At 39.2% G+C, this 22184-nt stretch overlaps 2 protein-coding genes across 2 annotated transcripts; both read left to right on the top strand.

Annotated features, from left to right (window-relative positions):
- Positions 1–118: 118 nt before the first annotated feature.
- On the top strand, positions 119–2222 carry mrpl42 (mitochondrial ribosomal protein L42). Its single transcript, XM_008400933.3, has 5 exons — positions 119–276; positions 663–726; positions 993–1077; positions 1245–1408; positions 2117–2222. The coding sequence occupies exons 1-5, from the start codon at positions 198–200 to the stop codon at positions 2160–2162; spliced, it is 438 nt and encodes a 145-aa protein (XP_008399155.2). The 5' UTR covers positions 119–197; the 3' UTR covers positions 2163–2222.
- A 1683-nt stretch (positions 2223–3905) lies between these two features.
- On the top strand, positions 3906–11048 carry ube2nb (ubiquitin-conjugating enzyme E2Nb). The gene is made up of 4 exons (XM_008400932.3): positions 3906–4063; positions 5740–5986; positions 7155–7295; positions 9267–11048. Exons 1-4 carry the CDS (start codon positions 4034–4036, stop codon positions 9308–9310), a joined length of 462 nt encoding a protein of 153 aa, XP_008399154.1. The 5' UTR covers positions 3906–4033; the 3' UTR covers positions 9311–11048.
- The last annotated feature ends 11136 nt before the right edge of the window (positions 11049–22184 follow it).

Genomic DNA, 22184 nt, shown 5'->3' with positions numbered 1-22184 from the left:
TTATTACCAAAGTACCTGTACTTAAGATCCAGACTAGCATCTTTAAGCTACTGGGGAAAGTAACGTTTTTAACTTTTAAGATTTTTAACTTAAAAATAAAGTTATTTCTTCAGCTAGTTAGTTAGTAGTATAGGAACCTTTGATCGGATTGCTTAGTCGGAACTATTATTTTGACGCACACTTCATAATAACCGAGCATGGCGTCGGGTCACTTGTGCAAGCTGCACAGCGCTGCATCTCGACTTTTATACGGTGCTACGCTGCGAAATGTGCAAAGTAAGTGTTGTTTTCACTCAGAGCGAACCCATAACGGTGTTATAGTTGCTGAGTTTCCCATTTAAAGCGCCTTTAACACTTGACGATAGCTGCTAAGGCTAACAGTGAGGCTAACCTTGACGTCTGTTAAGCTCTAAAGCATTTTTATTTAGTACACCGTCGATGTTAATACAGGTTTCTCGGTGTGAAATACAGAAAATATTTATTTAAATACTGTATTAAATATTTGAATACGTTATCTTTTCAATATAATAACTATCTTATTTATTTTCGGAAATGGATAACGTGCTCCTGTAGTCAGTTTAAAGTAGTTTTTGTGACACCTTCACTGGACCATGATATTGTACCGATGACGAGTTATATCTCTGCTTTTTTTCCCTTTGCAGCTTGTTTGGTGTCACTTCGACAGAAGTCCGGTGTTAATCCCTCATTAATTCAAGGCCATAACTGGTGTGTTACTTTGAATGTGCCTCCATGTCTAATTACACTTTAGGCAGTGTTATCCTAAAGCTTTGAGACTGGCAGAAATTTTGTTTTGATCGATCCTGGAGCCATTTCTCAGCTAAAAGTTGACAGATTTGATCCTGTAAGATATGCATTTTTGTAGGAAAAAAAAAAAGTAATCAAAATTTTAATTTAGTTGCATGAAGTAAAACAAAATACTTAAATTGTTGAGCTACATCTTGGACATTAACTTCTTAATTTCTATCATTTAGTGAGGTGGAAATAGGTGTTACGTCTGATGGGAAAACCATAGTATGCTACCATCCTGCTGTTGACGTTCCATATGAACTCACTCAGGTAAGCTCACCTACTCTGTGCTCAGGCCAAACAGTTTCACATAGAGAAGTGAAACATTATTTTTTGACTATTTAAACTCATTAAGTTGTTCACACTATATGTATGACAGGAAAAGCTATATAAGTGTGTGCATAAAAAAACCCCATCATGTGTGCGTACCTCTGCAGCCCATAGAGCGACCAGACCCTCTGACCAACCAAGCAGAAACCCACGATCAAGTTTTGAAAGCCCACCTCAGCAAAGCGGTGCTGGACGGCAAAGAGGGGCCGACTATAGAGGAGCTGAGCAAGATGTTCTTCACCACCAAACACCGCTTTTATCCTAAAGGACAGTAAGTATGCAAATACAACAACGTTTAAACAAGCAGTGTCTGACAAAAGTATTGTACACCTTGGAGTTTTTACATTTCAACCAAACTTCACTGTGGTTTATTGGGATTTTATGAGACAAGCAAACACGGAGGGGTGGCTCAATGTGAGTTGCAACAAATATGATGGATGGGTTTTTTAAATGCTTTACGGAAAAAATCTGGTGTTATTTCCACCATGAAACGCGTTGGTGGTGGCATTGTGCTTTGGGGTTTACATTTCAACAGGAGAGACAGGAAAGCTGTCCTGAGCTAAGATTTTGAGTGGGGGAAAAAGATAAAAGTTCTGCCCCACTGTGGAATATTTGCAGCTTACGTTAGCTCAGGAAACTCAAGAGGGCTTAATACACACATCACATTTCTGAAAACCGATGTATCTTTTCTCCTCTTCAGTTTTATTACTTTGCATTGAAGTATTGCTTAAAATCCCATTGAAGACGAGAGTAAAAATGCTTTTTGCTCTTTGTAGTTTGTGTAAGATAGAACTAAAACCGGTGTTATACCAGTTAAAGATGATCATCCAATTTTTTTCTACTTTTCTCACATTAACAACACTGCTCTGTTCCTATTTATACTGTATGTCTACTGTAACCAGGCCTATCTCGTTTTTATTTCTCTACTATCTGAGATTGTTGTTTGCAAATACTAAGCAATCCTTTTCACTGTCCACAGGTACGTCTCGAGGCGCATCAATAAAAAACCCCCTAAGGACAGATAATCAACGTGCATACACTGATTGACTTGTAAAAACATTGTATAATAAACTGGTGAATGTTCAGTCTGTTTTGCTTTGCCTGACCCCCCTGACCCTATCATCATCAACTGATGTATAATGCTGGTTTGAAAAAGAATTCAAATTTGTTGAAAGAAAGGAGCTGCAGGCAAGACATTTTATTCTAACACAAATATAGAATGATCAGGAAAACCTGATTATATTTGTTTGGTGAAAGAAATCAAACTGACCTCATATAGCACTTTTAAACCTTTTTTTAATTGTTCTAATGTTTTACACTTCCTTCTTTAGGCACTCAGGGATTTATATGTAATGGCTTGTGCATATTAGTTTATAGATCTAAGATTATTTTTTTCGTAAATATTTTTATGAAACCTTTTGTCGGCATATTCCTCACTGCTGGTTAGATAAACATGGATCTTTGTGCAGCCATGTTTTATAACAGTTCACATTTTTAAGTATTGCTTTGTGTGAACATAAGAACTTGAGTTCTTAGTTGCTGTTTATCTAAAAGGCATTGTCTTTCCCACAGAAGGGTTATTCCACATTTATATTACAAACTGAAGTTCATAGACACTTAAAACTGTAAAAAAGTTAAACAAAATCATCAATATCGTAATGTGGAATTGTTTTTCCCCCACTGGATTTGTGCTAATTTCAAAACAATTGTTTAAAATTTCATGATGAGACTAAACTTTTTCTTTCAGTTTTGTATATTAAGATTGAAAATCTAAACATGTTTAAAGCAAACATTTACCTCAGTTTATATTTAGCATTTTGTGCAGTTTCCTTACTATGCTTATCTATATATATTGTACTATAATTTAAAAAATATATAGCCATTATGGAATGGCAAGAAAGAACTGTTTACAGTTTGCAACACATTCATGAAGAAGTTGATGTGGTCAGATGAGACCAAAAATGTTACTTTTAAACCTAAATGCAAATCCCAAGACACGCCTCTCCGTGAAACACGACGGAGAAGCCACAATACTGCTATTGGAATGTTGTTTTCTTTTCTGTAGGTTCTGGGAAGCTGTCAGAAAAAAATGGAAAGATGGATGATACCTTAACCAGTCTTAGTCCTGACAAAAACTGGGCACTTAAGAAAGAAGTAATTAAAACTTTATCCATATAATACCTTTCAAGATGAAACAAAGTGCTTCAAAACAAATTCAAACGAAAGGAATAGTTTCCTTTCCTGCTTCGAAAGAAGGAAACAACGTGATCTCAGAGCAAGGGAGTTCCAAAGCCTTGGGGGCACAGAAGACAAAAGAGAAAGAAAAGAAAACCTGTTAGAGGACAGAAAAGACCTGAAACTGGGACGGAATAAATTTGGGAGCCACTGCATACATGTTGGAATGGCCCAGTCAAAGTTCTAATCAGTAGATTAGAATATGCATTCACATGAGTTTATCGGATCAAAAGAACCTTTTGAAAAATAAGCTTTAACCAGGTACTTTCATTAACCCCTAATTCGTGTACTAAACTGATTAATTTATTGATCTGATATATTCTAATTTCAAATGTTTTTTTTTTCATATCTCTTAAGTGGAAAATCCTAATTACAGAATAAAAACGGCTGGAAAACATCAGTGTGTGTGTAATTAGTCTATATAATATACTTCACTTAGTGAAAGAGTTACTGACATAAAATAACTTTTAAATAATACTCCAATTTAATTAATCTATGTGAACTTTTTTAATGTGTAGCTATGCTGCTGGATCCACACGGCGTTAGGTCATCATCTGAATGTACCGGAGGAGTGAGTTATCAGTCCCCGCCCCGGCACTTCGCTCAATCCAACCTGAAGACAGGGCGAGTCAGCGGCTACAAATATAACTGCTAACACAAGATGGCCGGTTTGCCTCGTAGGATTATAAAGGTACACCTGACAACGAATATAGTGTGTGTGCGCACGCATATAAGACGCTGTGAGAGTTTTCTAGGAATCGCTCGGTTTTTATTTGGGAAATAAATTAATACCATGTCGCGCTTGTAGCTTCTCGTTAGCCTCTGCCTTGCTAGCTGTCGAGCTAACTCGCTTCACTGCAACTGTTTTGTTTGCCACTTCCGTTTATTCCATTCTCGTCGGTTTGTGCTTAAACTCGGAAGAATTTTATTTGGCGTTTATTTCTTTTCTAATTAATCTCACTAACGAGCCAGTTATTGTAATTCGTCCCAGTGGCCATATGAATGAATTCGCTGTTCAAGCTAGGCTAGCTGCTGTAGCCCCTCTGGTTCCTACACATGCCTGGCGCTTTCTGTGAAACTATGTCCTTGTGCGGTCCTGAAGTGTTGAATTTGCCTTAATTTGAGAAAATGTACTGGCATTGCTTCTGTGTCATTGAACGAACCAAAAGAAAATGGTGTATTGTGAGTCCAGTTGCTCTGCGGTTTCCTCCCTTCGCCGCACCGCAGCCTCATTTTGGGCCTGGCCCAGTGTTTTGCCGAAAAGAAACACCCCTGTCTTTTAAGACCCCCCTCCCTCACAGGAAGCGCATTTCAGTGTTCATTATACGCATTAAAAATTGAACGAAAGTTGGCTATTCTCACGTCTTTCTTTAGTAAGCTTATCAAATTGATTTTTCAGACAGCCTCATTTATATCCACTTCCTTACAGAATGTGTTTCAATCAGCAAGGGTGCTTTTTTTTTCGGTACAACACCGGCAGTGAGCGCGATCAGCCTTTTCCGCCACGCCGAGCCTCAGGTTTGGCAGGTTTTCTCTGCCTGCTCCGTCAAGTTGACAAAGTGAAACCACTTCCAGGTTTCTATTTTTTTTGTCGTTCCACATTTTTTTTCTTTCACCTTTACAACAGAGGCGTTTGTTTGCGTCAGATATAATCAGTTTCCTCCCATCTGATGGTACTTAAGCCTGCACCTGCTTGGTCAGTTATAAAAATCTTTCCCTTTTTTTTGTTGTTTTTTTTTTATTTGTTTCTGAAATAATTAAACTGGATTTTTGGGTGTCTAGATAGATTAGTTTATGAAAAAGGCTGCTTATTTATCCAAACTTTGGTAGCCAAATATAAGATCTAAAAGTAATTTGCATTTTTTAAATTTTTTAGAACACGTCCTATTGCTAAGTGAAACCATCAAGAGCTTGGCGTCTACATATGATTTTCCAGCCTACACCCATTATTTCTGTGGTTTAACAGCAGCAGCTCCTAATATTAATTTCAGTGTGATTTAATGAGTCTCTGTCTGCCCTTTACGTCACACTTCTAGTGGCAAAGCCAAACACTGCTGTGGGCGCTTTTTGATTTGCAGCCAATACAGATTAAACAAGACAAGAGAGCTGAGTAACAGAAAATGGAGACGGATGAATGCAAGAATCTAAACTCTAAGATATAAAGAGAAGCACGCCTTTTAGTAAAATTAGCTATCAGTTAGTCATTAGTCATGTTGTTTCCACGCCGAACTCCTGGATTGTAGTCTCGCAAGTGCGCGCTCGAAGGCAGACTCTTGTCATCTGTCACCTACTTGAAAGAAACACTTTGCATGCTTATTTTAATAAAAGTCAACAAGCGTGCGTGCCTGTCTTCCCGATCACACGCAGGAGACACAGCGGTTGATGGCAGAGCCCGTCCCGGGGATCACAGCTACGCCCGACGAGGGGAACGCACGCTACTTCCATGTGGTCATCGCAGGGCCTCAGGACTCTCCGTTCGAGGGAGGCACGTTTAAACTTGAACTATTTCTTCCAGAAGAGTATCCCATGGCAGCTCCCAAAGTGCGATTCATGACCAAAATCTATCACCCCAACGTCGACAAACTGGGAAGAATATGTTTAGACATTTTGAAAGGTGAGAGAGTCTCTCATTTGCTTTTCCTTTACCTAAAGAAAACTAATTTCTACCTGACAGTCTAAAGTTATTAGTTTTGATTAAAAAAAACCTTTAATAATATTTTGTGTTCAGTTGTCTGAAGGAATACCGACACTCTGTTTGAACTTTTAAGATTAATGTCAACATTTACACATAAAACAGCCTTTAATTTAAGCAACAAATAATCCAGTTTCATTGGGAAATGAAACTTTATTTTATATTATGTTTCTATGTATTAAAGTAAAATAGAATTTAAAAGCTTAAAGCGAAACATCCATTTTAATTCTCTATTTAAAACGGCATGGAGTGTAGCATTGATTTAATCTGAATACATTATTAGTTTAGACTATTAGTCTGCCTGTGTTTAATTTAATCTAAATGCAGTTTAGTTTTATTGGGGTAATAATAAATAAACTTGTTTTATCTATTTTATTCAGCCTGTCTCATGAGAGCATCAATAAATATTAATGTTTGAAAATATTACTTAATTTAATGTATTTGCTTTTTATTGGGTGAATTGCACAACCTTATATAACTGGTGTGCTGAAGTAGTTATAATAGTTTTAATTGTTTTAAAGTAGCATTTGTAAAGTTTAGACTGTAAATAGTTACATGAACTGCTGCAAAACGTCCATTTCAAAAAAATTGTTTTACTTTTATCGTTATAGCAGTGAATACCACAAAATATTCCACAAAATTTAGCTCAGTGTCACCCATCCAGAGTTCATATTCCACCGCTGAACATTACAGTTGGCACAGATGCATTGTGGGAAAACACTTTCTTCAGAAGAGATGACGCTGTCTACCTGATGGACCTTGCCAAAATGTTAACATGCACTGGATTTGTGGGTCTCAATGCATTTATTAGGTTTTAAAAGTAACTAATTTTGAAAATCAGACAATTCTTTAATTTTATAACTGTGCACTATGTGTTGTTCTCACAAATAAAAGACATTGTGTATTGCTGCTGTATTTGTTTTGTATTGAAATGCATCATCTTGATTGGTTGCTTCTCCCTGCTATTGTAATAATTTCGCTCGGCTCCTGCTCTCCAGCGGATCCGTGTTGTCTTTCTGTCGGCCGTTTCTTCGTTTTGCATATTTTGCATCGCTATCAATGGTTCTCTCTTTCGCATCTTTCCCAACAGACAAGTGGTCTCCAGCCCTGCAGATCCGCACAGTGTTGCTATCTATCCAGGCATTATTAAGCGCTCCCAACCCAGACGACCCCCTGGCAAACGACGTCGCGGAGCAGTGGAAGAAGAACGAAAGCCATGCCATCGAGACAGGTCGGTGTTGAGATGTATCTGTTTTGATTCGATTTGATGTGAAAACAAGGGGATGAGAGCAGCCAAACCGCACTGCAGCTCCTTCAGGTTGTCGCCGGCTCGCAGTTGGAGAAATGCTTTGACAGATGGCTGGAAATATTAGCTGAATTCCAGATCTTTGAAATTCCACCCACACCCGAAGCTCTGCGATAGTTTTACAGGCTGCAGAAGAACCACTAACCGGCGCTGCCTCTGCCTGCGGCTTCGTAGGAGGGACAGCATTAACATAATCAGACGGCAAATGCAGACAATAGACGGAGAGGTGAAAGGAATTCCTGAATCCTCCGGGGCGTACCTGCCTTTCTCCCACTAACGCTGGAGCTAGGCTAACCTTGTTAGGATGAGCGAGTGTAGATGATGGATGGATGTTGTGAGGTGTTTGGAGGCAGAAAATGCAAATAGCCTGCAGCCACTTGACTATATTTACAGATGGATCCATCAGACTTTTTGTTTTTAAGAAAAAAAAATGTGCTGCATGTTGTTTTACAGAGGCAGCCATTTTGAGTGCAACATAAAATGAAGAAATGATTCTCACTCATACCACAGTTTAACAGTTTAATTAAACCTTAAAGCGCATTAGTTTACATAATGTGCTTATTGATCAACACATGGGAGCCTTCTGGTGTCAAGGTCTCAGAAAAGTACAAAATAAAGCTGGTAAAACACAGCTCTCTAAAATATGAATATAAAATTGAAATTTTATGAGATTAAGCTAAGAAATGGATATAAATAGCTCTCAGTGCAGTCATGAGTCCAACCCCTTGAAGCAAAATGAACAGGAAACGGCTTGTATTTATTCACATTATGCCCTATAGGAGTTTTTCTACAATATCGTACATTCCTGTATTTTCAGAACAAGTTTTTGACAATCGTCAAAAAGTTTTGGTGTTATTTAGATGATTGACTTGGCTGCACATGACCACAGACGACTCGCTAATCAGTCAGACGTGCATCTGAAAGTTAAACAGCTGGCAACATGCCAGAGAGACACCTTGTCTAACCTCATTTTATTTTTAAGAAACTCCTGTTGGCAGAATCCTAGAAAGTGATTAGACAACTTCTGCCTGGGAAAACTTTAAAAACATCAGTGCACATTGCGAATCTGTCACAATTTCACAATATTCTTGTTACAATGGACTGCAAGAAAGTCAAACGTGACTATGTAAACGCTAGGCATTTATGCTCTTTATGTTTATAATATATTTGGTCACATTTGTTCTTAATCAACATTAAAAGGTTTGAGAAGTGAGATCATTAAGCAACTCAATCTTGCATAGATATTTACAGGAAAACGGTCGTAGTTGTCAAAAATATAATCTCATCAAATATTGCAGGAGTGGTCGTTGATGATGTCATCAGCAAAACAAAAACCGGAAAGTCCTGATCAGCGCATCTGTACTTTATTTTATAATAAAACCATAACACAGCATCTTAAGCACAAATGTATCCGGAAAATACTCAGTTTGCTTCCTCCTAACTTTTTTTTATTTTTTTATGGTGTTTTGTCATTTATTATAATTTATTACCAAAGCTCTGCTCCGTCATCAGTTTCGTTTCCTTAAAAATGTCAGTGAACCACATCTGCGCTGTTAAATCTTACGATCTTATCTCGGAGGTTGTTTTTACGAGCTCCTACAGAGGAGCTACCGAAGGCCGGCTGAGCCGAACAGCACGAGCGCAGAACGACTTCGCGCTGTTTCGACGTGGAGTAAAAGCCACTTTATATTTGATTTGGAGTCAGAGTGTAGCAGTCCAGTCCCTGCTGGATCGCAGAGAAAACAACTTTACAGTCTCAAGTCTTTCTATAAATAATCCTCATCATTCTGGAGCACTTCCAGATGATTCAGATCGGTTAAACAATCGTTTCACCACCTTTGCTCGACATCACAAGCTTCCTGTTTCTCTCCCCTCCCCTCCTCTCCCCTCCTGCAGCCCGAACATGGACCAGGCTCTACGCGAGCAACACTGAAGTATAGAGGAACCGAGAAGAGGCGTCTGAATGTGATCCACAAAATGTACTCCTATACTGTCAACCTTTGAATTTAACGGACACATACGAAAGAAAAAAACAAAACAAAAAAAAAAAACAAGAAATAAGTCCAAATATATTTGAAAGAAATGATGAGAATTACTGCTGCAGACCCGTGGGTGACTTATTTTCCTCTCTTAAGACGCGTTAAGTGTGTGTTAGCCTTTTGTTTTTCTTCTTTTTTTTTTCTGTGTTGCTATTTAAATGCATGGACAACCATCAACACCCTCCCCATGTCTTAAAGTACATGCGACATGTTGTTCTGAGCTAGTCACAGACTGGTACGTTTGCAGAAATATTCATTAAAGTTTTTTTCTTTTAACAAACCCATCATTTGTCAACACATCTTTATGTCTTTTTTTAATTTTTTTTTTTAATTTGTTCAAGCAGCAGATGGAAAGCATTTGTTTTCCATCTGGGAGTAGTGAAATGAGGGAATATGAATTTTATGTCCTAAAAAGCAAGAAGAGTTTGAGGTTAATAAAAGATTTTAGTAAAAGTTGGTCAATCTAAACAAATTAACATTTAAAAAAATTAGTGTTCAAAATCGCTGCGGTAAATTGTTCTCTCTCAGCTAAGTGAGACAAATCGTCCTTCAACTCAGAACAGTTCACGTTACAATTTACATATTTGCTAAATTAGTTTTATTCTGGAACATAAAACATCCTCTGCATTTATCATTTTTATCTCCATGCAATTTCAAGTTTCTGTGATCAAATCAGGTATTTGAACATCTGCAAAACCTGGATAATGAAAGGAAGTTATTACAGAACCAGAGGCAACGTTGTTTTGTTTTTTTTCTTTGTTGTTTTCTTTTCGTGTCAGGAATATTTTTGGACCTTGTGGGGAGGGTGAGCAGAGTACATTCACACGCTTAAAGTCATTTCCCAACACATCTAGAATGATCTCAGTCGGTAAATAAAGAAGGTTTAGAAGTGCTGAAACTGACTTTTGCTTTAGCTGCCTGTCCATCTTTTGATTTTAAGAACAATAAATGAAGGCATCCATCAGACCCACGCTGATCAGAGCAACACGAACTGGTTCATATGGGTGTTCGTTTTCTTCTTCTTTTTTGAGTCAGTCACGCTTATGTTCCAACTGTCTGTAATAATGTAACGATTATGCAAGTGCATTTACTTGACTCCAGAGGGGGGAATAAGGTCAGTTTGGTGGCAGAAAGAAAAGGTGATGTTACAAAATAAAACATTTCCTCAATTCCTACAGGATTTTGTGTTGGAGGGAAGAAAGCTGTCAACATCTACTAGTGTGGGAGGCTGAATGATGATTTCTGTGGTCAGATTTGTGTCTCAACAGACTATTGCCTCAGTATCTGGGTTAGGACTTAACATGTTGTAAAATACATTTTTGTTGGGGTCGGGAGGAGGGTTATCGTCCTCTAGTTGTCGCTTAGATTTGTCATCCAGTTACTAACTGCTATGTTTTCTCTAGCTTAAACCCTAAAGGATTGCCATAAATCTTTAATTTATTGTTTTCCAACTGGAGTTTATGGCAGGAAGTGGTTTGGAGCAGCTAGATGGAAATAATTTGAGATCAAACTGATGAAACCAGCTCCCCATGTGTACTGGAGAAAAAAAAAAAAGAAAAGCAATTCTGTCGATGATTTGAGTACATTTGCTTACATGGCTCTTCAAACATGCTGTAAATAAACTGAGTTGAGTAAGTAAGAGGAGTCTCCTCTGTTTTTTTATTTTCAAGGTGTGCAGCGTGAATCATTAGAAGATTACACTTAAAAGTTTAGCGTCACTTTGAAAAAGCCCACATAGAGTTGCACCTGAAATTATTCACCCTCATTGCAAATTTTTTTTGCAAAACTCTGGTCGTTTTCGGTAAGACATAATTACTTATCAAACCTTAATGAACTGGAGGCCTTTGTGGGCAAAACATTCCACAGGAGTGATAAAAGAGGCGTGCGTCTGGCTGTGAATCAAGTCTGCAGCAGGTCAGAACAAATGCTCGTCGTAAACGTGCTGAGTATTGTTCAGACTGCAGTGGGTGTTACAAGTTTAGTGTTTTGTTGCATCTAGAGAAACTACTAAATCGTTCTGGTTTAATTTGTTAATGGTGCGTACATTTGACCTCATTTCCGCTGGAGTTCGGAGTTCATGTGGTGAACCAGTTATGTCCACAAGGGGGAGCTGTTCACACATTTACGAGTGGTTTCAAAGTGACCCCATGTTTTCTGGTGCTCAGGAAAGTCGTTAAAACTAAACCACATATTGTTTTCTTGATAACTGTAACACCAAAATAACAAAAATTACTCCACATACAAATAGATACAGGGTGTGAATTCATCAAAATGACTTGGATGTATTCAAAAACAAACAATCAATGTTAAGTTACTCGTCTGAGTAATTCTGCCCCAGAAAATGTAGGTAAAACTAATTTCAAGAATAACATATGTTGCTGTAGGTTGGACATATTTTTGTCATCCACAGACATGAGTGTGTTTTATCGAAATAGAAGTTTAACAAAGACGAAGTAAGGCTTAGCCGTGAAGCAGAAAAGAAAAAGGAAAAAGGTTTTTAACTTACTAATATCTGAAAATTCTGCCCATTTGAATTTGGTTTTATTTATTGTGATTCCCTTAAAAAAAGACCAGTGCCATCAGTTACCTCAGAGGTCACATAGCTAGTATACAGAGAATGTAATTTAATCTTATTATAACCCGTTTGTTCTGTGGCGACCCAATGTGGAACATTGGGAATGTAGCAGACAGGCCAGGAATGAAGTTGTGGAGAAGTTCAGAGCAACGTTACATTTTCAAACAATGCTTCAAGCTGTGAACATTTAACAGAGCAGCTCGTCTTTTAAAATGGAAAAAGTGTGACAGCGCTGCAACACAACACAGCTTTGGTGGAAGAATCTGTGAACAGCACAAATGTTGGATGTGAACTTCAAAAACCTAAACTCCACGAGGGAGAGCTAAGAAGTCCAGCTTGTAGTTCGCCACAAACCATGATGGGAATGCAACAAACGTGGAAGAACGTATTCTGGTCAGGTAAGCACACATTTTTTTCTTTTGGTTTTTACATAAGTTTACTGTTCATCTTCTCAGTTTCCAATAATATTATGACCACTAAAATATGAGGCAAATAACACTGATTTGGAATATGTCAAACTTCAAGCTAACCTTTTGCTATCAAGGTTGGTTTACGAGCAGGAAAATGGCTAATTGTAATCCTTACGCGTTATTTCTTCCTGAGGCCACCAGGGGGCACTGCAGGCAGAAAATGATCCTCGAATCAATCACTCCTCGTCAAAAAGTATACAAACAAGGCGAGTTATTTAAATTGCCTTTTATTCCTCCAGTTTAGACTTTTACCTATGATCTGATTAAAGTGAAGTCTTTCTATTTTAGGAGTTTAAATCTATTTGTCAGAAAGAGGTGACTTTTCTGGTGACCAGCCGTCTGTTTAAAAGAAGCTTAGTGTTTTATGGTCATACTTTGGTTTATATGGCAACAATGAGTCATGGAGGCTCGATCTTTGGGTGGAAGTGCAGGAAGCGATTCTCCCGTCACTATCTGCAACAATCTGAGAAAACATTAACCAGCCTGTGAGGCCACTGCCTCTGCAAAGGGCTTTGTTGTTGCAGCTTTGTTGTTGCGGCGGTCAGCCGCAGCTAAGCAAAGGGATATTTCCTACAGTTAGTCAGTCCCTGACGCACGACGACCTTAGATATATCTGGAAAACTATAAACGGAAAACATGCAATTACCGGCCACAAGTACATGTTTTTGTATTACAGGTTTGCGGGTCAATACAGATTCTGTCAACTGTGTTTTGATTGTTTTTTTTTTAATTTTTATTATTATTATTATTATTTTACTCAAAACAGAAATGGGTCAACTTCAAATGCTTGTATTTAGTTGCATTATTTTAATTCTGAGCAAAGGTTATACAATCAAGCAGATTGATTTAGAAAAGAGAATTTTCCGTTAAATCTTACTATACCTATAAAATACATCAAATTTAAAAATAATTTAATAGATAAAACAGATTTCCTTGTGGGTCAGGTCAAGGAGATTCAAAATATTAACAGGGAAAATATCCTAATTTTTAAAAAAAAATTCACAGCAAACTACAAACAAAGGATGAAAAGGCACCTCACGGATACCGTTAAGTATGGTGGAATATCTGTGATGCTGTGGGCTTGTTCCACCTGAAAAGAAAATCCTGTTGAAAACTCTGGAGATAACACAGAATTATGGACGACTTTGAACAATTTATTCAGCAACTTTTTACTAAATCTATTAAAGATGATGGGATGTTTAGGTGGGGCAAAAAAATATGATTTAGGATTTTCAGCTTAGAGGGTTTCCATCAAAATGTACTTTGTTACTAACTTTTTATTCTGACATTATTAGGTTTGTACGTTTTTTTCTGATGTTTTTATGAAGACCCACCTCCAGAGTCAGGATCCTAAACATAGGCCTTCTCCTCTGACACAGCGGATCGTCTCTCTGCTGACTGAAGGTAAAAACATTCCCGTCACATTCTGCCGCTGATGAACTGTCGGGTGACGCCGGATTTACTGGGCATACCTGATGTAAACCCGTTGGTTGCTGGGGAATATGAGGGAGCTTCTCTGACCAGAGAGGATATCTGCTATCTGTTATGAAACCTAATGGTTTTATATAACCTTCAGTCTTTCCCCGCCCTTCCCTTCTTCCCTTCTACTTTCTCTGATTTACCCACTTTTTTTTAATCTCCTTCATCTTCCTTATGTTTTTCATCAACACTCTTTTCTTAACTTTTCATCCCCTTTTCTCGTCCTCCTCCCTGTCCCACTGCAGATAAACCAGAGGGGCACTGCAGTCCAAACCTTCTCACCTCACCTCACCCCCTCCCCTCGTTACATAACCACCCTAATTATCCTCCCATGCGTAAAACCAAAATTCAGCAAACCAAAAGGGAATCCCTTGTGGAGGCTGCAGCAGGTACCCCAGGCTTTCAATATTTGAAGAGATTTAGGGTTACACAAGACAGCTGCAGTGGGATATTACTGCAGGCAGTGATTTTTTTTCCCACTTAGTTTTGATTCATCCTTTCGCTCTGCTGACCTGTTCCTTTGAAGTCCCCAAGTCTTTAACCTCTCGATGCTGCTGCTCTATGGCTTTTCTTTTTTACTTGTGCATAAAAAAAACTGCTGCAGCAGGCCTTAGTGAATGAGGCATCCTGGTAAAATGCACAAAGGAGGTTCTATGCATGTTAAAGCAGGCGTCACGCATAAAAAAAAAAACGGCAGTCCTTACAAGTGAAAAACAAAACAAAAAAAATCACTATTACTTCCTGATATATTTAGCAAGAGTAAAACCAAACAAGATCCACATAGAAAAAAAAAAAAAAGCCGTATGCATGCAACTTTGTGTTTGTGTGTGGAACGTAATAAGAGGGATTCCTCCTCTGCGCCTGAGTTTTTCATCAATAGCAAGAACAGGCTGTCCTGAGCCATCCTTCTACTTCGCTCTCTATATATAACAACACTGCAGACAAGGACACAAGAGCAAATTTGTGTGTGTGTGTGTGTGTGTGTGTGTGTGTGTGTGTGCGTGCGTGCGTGCGTGTGTGTGTGCCTTTAAATTCTTGCCAAATCCCCTAGATGCTGTTGGACTTTAGCAGATAATTTACACAAATTGTCAGTACTTTGCTACTATGATTAAATGACGGTTTGACCTTGTATGAATTTCCCCCCTGCTCAAACGTAAACAGACAAATCGCTTTGATGTTGAAGACGACTAATTCGAATACATTTTGCCAGGATCCAACGCTATAAACCACGTAAAGTATAAACGCATAAAGCAGAAGAACGAAAAGATGGATTTCGAATGTTTTAACAAATAAAAGCTGAAAAAAAGTGTGCATCCAAAAAGTGCGTCCTCTATTTGCATTCAGCCGTCTTTATGCGGTGCAACCTCCTGCGTTCTCACATCACCTGTTTCTAGAGAACATTATAGAACTGACAGAATCATGCAGACCAGTGAGGAAATGTTTAAAGTTATTAGCTGTTAAAGTTATTCAAACAAACTCACAGGCGCTGAACACAACCAGTATCTGAAGCTGGAAAGAAAACCATGGGAAGTCATTTTTGAAAAAATGACTTTGTTTTGCCTGTAGACAAACCACTGTGCATGGCAGGAAATGTACAATTCTCCTAACCCATTATGAGGCACGGTGGTGGCAGAATCGTGCCATGATAGAGGCTGAGTACGACTTACAACTGGGGCAAAGTTTACTTCTTAACAGGTTAATAACAATTAAAAAGCCAGAATTACATCTATTGTTTAGATAAAAGCGTATGCATGTGTCAGAAAGGCCTCGTTAAAGTCCTGTCCTAAATTTAGTTGAGAATCTGTTGGTCTATTACATATAATATAATAAACCCTGTGGTTCAGAGTAAATTATTGTCTTGTTTTTTTAATTTTGTTTCCATGTTGTCACAAATAATGGTGGATTCATGCTGTACTTGTTTTTTAAAAATGCTTGACGTCACTTTGCACCACATTACTGTGGAGTAATCCAGTTGGAGCATGGGTCTTGTCACACACACACACACGCACGCACGCACGCACGCACGCACGCACGCACACACACACACACACACACACACACACACACACACACACACACACACACAAAACACTGCAAACACACACAGGCAGCGGTCCGGCAGTCGTCTCGTGCTCCCGTGTTTATTTTGTAAATAATTAACAGCCTCCATTCAGCGTCTCTGACCGGGAGCCACGATAACCACCACACGACGTGTAAACAAACCCACCACGACTCTGTGCCGCTGCTTCCGAGGGAGCCGTGCTGACAGCGCTGATCGGCAGCCTGTCCAGCAGCGAGTCGCCGTTCTGTGTCGATTAGTTTCCACGGAAAGTTTGAGGTTTGAACTGGATAACGACTACGGAGGCACAAAGCTGAAGCTGTCAATTTCCAGAGCAAATTCCGTCTTTTCTGATCGGTAGCTCTCTCTAATCTCTGATTGGATTATTAAAAACAAACTCTACTCTGACCTCCAAGTGTTAGTCACGCTGATGTGTCCCAGACAGATCGACACATGACCTTTGATGCTTCACATGAAGCAATAAGTGGATGAGGGGGGGTGCAGGATTTATTAATGTGAAAACAATCATTAAGAATGACAATTTAATCATTCTGCAATCGTGCCAAGTTTAATCTATGTTGCTCTTGTTCTGTAATTAAGTAATTCAATCAAAAGGCTTTTGCTGGCTGCAGCTAAATTGTTTCTGAATCTGTGTCAGAGATGTGGAAGGTCCAATGGGAGGATGTAGAAATGTCTGAGTTACATCATTATCTTGGCTCGCTCTCCCTCCAAGATGTGTTGGAGGGTTTCCAAGTAGCACCAAAATCAGATTTAAGTCCAGACTTTTACTAGAGCATTCCACATTTTTTATTTTTTTTGTAGTGGATTGTTTATGTTCAAATGTGCCTGAGCTTAAAGTAAAGATGTCTGACTGTAGGCATGAAACTGTTTAAAAATATTCCAGTTCTGGTTCTTCAGTTCACATTTTTTGGGGTATCATCAAGGTTGTTTTTGGTAAAGTATTTGTGTTCTTTTGGTCAGACGTGGAGTGGTTTTTTTTTCCTAGCCTACTTCGTGCTGCCAGACAGGTTCTGTTTAGTGGATCCAACTGTATTTTTCACATAGATACAGGAGAGTTTGGATACATTTTTAACTCTTAGCAAATAATATCGCAGTTTGGAAATTGCCACTCATGATTGTGTCGAGTTGACATGTGTGTGACGATCTGAAAACCGGAAGAAAGATATTCGTTTTTCACAGCGCCACATCTGCCTTGGTGACACGACACGTAAAAAGATCTACAAAACATCTTCCGGTTGTTGCTAGGAGGAGTTTGACCTTGACCCGTCTTATCAAACGCTCATAAATCTCCAACTTTTCTTGTGCTTTCAAACACAACAGTTCTTATAACAACAAAAAAAGAAGCACTGAGCAGAAAAACAGTTGCGATGTAGGTGTCAACAAGCACAAAGAAAATGAGTCAGGATTCCTTTTCACAGGAAGATGATGTTACTTGAGTTGCAGGAGCGGAGCCTCCTCCGTCATCCTCCCCCTTCCTCCCTCCCTTCATCTTTTTTGCCTGTCTGTATTCAGGTCACTGTTTCTTGCATAACGACTCATTCATAAAACAGCACCACACCTCGGGGAAAGGGACGTGGAAAAGAGACTCCAGACGTTTAGAAATTGTCTACGCAAGGAGAATTTTTGCTGCAGCATAAATAGTCGTCATGTCATTTCAGGAGGCAGCTCATGTAATGCAGCTGTCAAGAAACGAAAATCTAGACAGCTTAGAAGAGGTGTGGCACTTCATTTAATAAAAATAAATAAATAAATAAAATTCCTATTCTAAGAGTATCTGTTTTGGGTTGAGAAAATGTTTCATCAATACCGTCGCTACACCGTTACTGAGCACTTTCTGGCTTACGCGTCAAAATTTATTCCAATAACCCACCACATAAAACATAACGAAAGAGACAAACTTGCCAATTCGGTCCTGCGTATATTACAATACGAATTCAGCTCATGATAAAATGTTGCTCATTCAAAAGTTTGCTGTTGAATCCGAGCCAATTGCGTCGACTCATTGACCTTTAATACTGGGCCAGTGGACAGCAACCACTCCCTTTTAACAAGGAGACATTTCAACAGAACTGGGTTCAACATGCACGGCCATCTGTAACACATGGCTGCAGGGTTAAGAGGAAAGGAGGGAGAGACAGAACAACAACAAAAAAAAAAACCCAGAGCAAGTGGTACCTTCGATGGGAAAGAAAAACGGAAAGCACAGAAATACAGTGACAGCGGCAGCTACTCTAAAAAAGAAAAACGCACGGATGCATGACGTCAGGCGTCCTTTCTAAGAGACCTAAAAACTAAACTATTTTTCTCTACAAACCTGTTCTAATCTTTAAACCGAATAATTTGATCGATTCTGGCAGAATGATTGTGGTTGTGTCGCACCACAGTTTGGTCCGACACCAAAAGGAAACGTGGAAGAGCCTGAATCAAGTTCTTTTCCATCTATGAAAACCAGACAAAGCATTAATGGGAATAAATGATGATACATGATGCTGTATGTCTCAAGGGTTAACATGTTTACAGTCATCATTTATGTATGACATGGTATTGATATACTTTCCAATGGATATGCACGCACGCACGCTAGTAAATATGCTGTTTTTTTTCTTCCTCTGCAGCATTTTTTACATTCAACCTTTAGTCGTCAGCCATGTTCACAGACCGGTGCCGTTGTTGGGCGACTCTGCTGGACACCAGACAAAGTGACCGGCCCGAGTCGCCGTCCTGCCTTTCGATAGCACTCAGCAAAGCCTGTTACGAACAGCTCGGCCTGTTTTGCACTCATTAGGGATGTGCAGGAGATATGGCAGACGTTAATGTTTGATCGAGCGAAAAGCAAGTTGCCGGAGGGATTTCACGTGAACTGCCAGCTGCTGGTTCTGTTTTCCCGCCTTTGCACCTGCGAGGGCAAAACAAGGCCTGTCAGGTCACTCATTACTGCCACTAATTTTAGCTAAGAGTTTGTTGGCACATCATGACGTTCCAAAGCTTGATTCTAGTTTTTTTTTTGGTGTGTGTGTGTGTGTGTGTGTGTGTGTGTGTGTGTGTGTGTGTGTGTGTGTGTCACCAGAAGACCTTTATTTGCACTCAACACATGTTAGTTGTTTTTTTTTTCTCCAACTCCAATTTACTGACAAGATGTGTTTAAGGTATCCTCGCCTATTCGATACCCACTTTTTAAACTAGCTTTTTAAACTCTGTTGACCTTTGACACTTTAAACTCAGAGTATGAGCTCATTGTGGAGATTTATTTTTGCTTGACTGAATGCAAAAAACAACAACAACACAATATTGCAAAAAGTAAGGTGCAGAGCTTAATGGGATCGGATCTAATGCCTGGAAAAGTAAAGCAGGTTAGAAAGCATTAAAAATACTTTTAAAGAAGTTAAAAGTTTAACTTAAGCTGCATGAAAGGTTGCAGATCCTAATGTGGGACAAATGTTTTTGCCCACATGGTAGAGCAGGTTTAGTGGGTTTTCAATTGAGATTATGACATTACTTATATTCTAAGAGCAGAAAAACGAAAAAATATCACTTTACAAAAAACATGACGCAATGAAGTAAATATTTCAGAAACACTGGAGACCAAATATGTTTCTTTAATCGTCATTATTAGACGTTTCATTCCTTTGATGTTATCCAGGATTTAGTTTATTGTTTAAAAGCCTCGAGCTAGATGGTCTTAAGGGAAAGCATGGAGAATCTTAATTAAAAGACCTGCGTGTCATCATCATCATCATTGTCGTCATCATCATCATCATCATCATCATCATCATCGCTGCTGTGTGGGTTTGTTTCAGACAACTTTCCCACACCCGATCACACTGTCTGGTTTTGTTAATGCTCCTTAAATCTCAACCTTCCCATGATTACACAGTGCCAGTGTTTTTGTTCCCAAACAGACAAAGGCATCATTTTATCTGCAGCTAACAACGACATTACACAGCTCTCCCCCCCCCTCCAAAAAGCTTTATTTACAAGATGTCGTATATTAATTTCTTTCTTTTTTTTTTTTTAATAAAGGACGCCTAGTTAAGCTAATCTGCTGTCCAGAAACAAAGCACATGATCTGTTCACTCTGAGAAATTCATCTACAGTAATGTTTCTTCCCACTGAGCCAGGATTATCCACAGCTATCATTATGATAGATCTCAGTATGTGGCAACAAGTGGCCAATGTGCCCATCAAACCTCACAAACACATTATTACCAGTGATCATCACCAGCAGCTTCACATCTTTTGAATCTCAACATACATGCTTTTTAAAGCAGCCCTCTTCTACTCTCACGCCACTAAATAAACCCCCAGAGGATCTTCAGAAGGTGGTGGAGACCCCCCAAAAAACGTAGCAAAGAACAGGAAGGAATGTTTGGTGATTTATCAGTTGTCAGAAATGACGGGATGCTCTCGGCTGCTGGCTTAGCGGAAAAAAAAAAACACCTTTACTCGAGTCATAAACCATTCAAAAGAAGACGCACCATCTGTGTCCAACATCTGACGAGTATTTCGGCAGCCATGACAGGCCATCAGAAGTTCACTTCATCGCCGGCTGAGTTTCACCCTCCACCCGGGAACATTCGTCCAGTTCCCCAATTCTATGGGGTTCCATTTGTGTCAAAAAATAAGTAGAAGCCACATGTGTAGATGTCGTCGGTCTATGTCGTGTGATTGAAAATTTGTGAAGAAGGATGAGTTTGCAAACCGACGTGTTGATGTGAGAGCACAGATCGGATTTATATTTAAAGCTTGCCCAGCGTCCAAGAACTTAAGAGTTAGGAGGTGTTAAATAATTGTTTGAGTAATTTATGTCGGTGGGTGGGAACCTTTAGTGGCTGCGGCTGTGATTTCTGCTTTATGATGCCTTCACATGGCTCCGGCTCGGTGATGAGGTCAAAGAAGAGACTTATGGCTCAGCTAATCAGCTCAGGACTTTACTACTCAGAGTTGGCCACCAACCACCGAGTAGATCACGGGCGAACGAACAAGGAGATTAGACTCTTAAGTGTGGGAGCTCGAACATCTGTGTGTGCGTTTCGTGCTCCTTGTGCGGAGGGGTCTGTGATGTTTGACGTTTGTCAGACAGCAGACGTCGTCTGACGGCAGTGACAAAGTCGAAGCTGACGTCCTCCCCCATCCCCCTCCATCTGTCGAAACAGCTTGAGGAAACCGGACCCTCCACCCCCCCCCCCACGCGTAATACCTCGGTTAAAAGAGGAACTCCTTGCTGCTCTCCTTTGCCCTGCGGGAAGACGGTGATAAGATGATCTAAGTATATGATGACAGCTTTATTTTCCCCACAGGCGGATGTTTATCAGATTATGCCATCTGTTGTTATATTTGCGGACAGGATTGAGTTCAGCAGGTTAAATTCTAATTTTAGTCTCTGATAAATCGCGTTGCGATGTTTATACGGCATTATTCTAAATTTCCCCTCTCGCTGGTAAAGTTTTTCATCAAATCTCCCTCACGTCACAGTACAAAACGAGCTGCCAGTATACTTTTAGCGATCACACCAGCGTGGAAGCAACATGTAGTTAGATCTCTCAGCAAAACTGAATTTTTTATTTATTTATTTTGCATCCATGTTTTGTGTGTACAAGTGAAAAAAAGGGGATTTTATTTTAGTCATTTAGAGCTGGTCTATTGACAGCTTGCGATGAGCTCATTAGTCGGTTCTGCAATCCCAAAACCACTTCCTCTGATTTTCAGTAAGCATTAGGTTTTAGTGTAAGATGTTCCTGGACAAGGCCTGGACGCTTTATTGCTCAAAACCTTAAAACACATGCTTCATTCAGGCAGAAACGTTTCAAGAAATTCAACCTTTAATTTGAGTACATTTATTTAGTGGCAGAAAAAAACCCCAGTAATAACTCTTGTGCTCTTTGGACAATATGCTTTAATCCCCATGGTGGTGAAAATCCAAATGATGAATTATTTTTTATTTTTCTGGGAGAATCAGCCAGATTTCCATTTGTACTGATCTCATTTTAATTTGACTCTTTGAATAATTTTCAGCTACATTTAGCTTCAAGAAAGATCAAATTACACTTGATTGCTTTTAATAATCGCGTCCCTTGGTTATGTAAAGGGAGCCTGCATTGATTTGACCTTATTAATTACCATGGTTTCCATCACTCATATATAATTTACCAGTGAAGGAGCGGGCTGCAGAAC

The sequence above is a fragment of the Poecilia reticulata genome, chromosome 23 (assembly GCF_904066995.2).
Source record: "Poecilia reticulata chromosome 23, P_reticulata-male-v2, whole genome shotgun sequence".
NCBI classification, from domain to species: Eukaryota; Metazoa; Chordata; class Actinopteri; order Cyprinodontiformes; family Poeciliidae; genus Poecilia; species Poecilia reticulata.
This window is presented reverse-complemented; position numbering and strand designations above follow the sequence as displayed.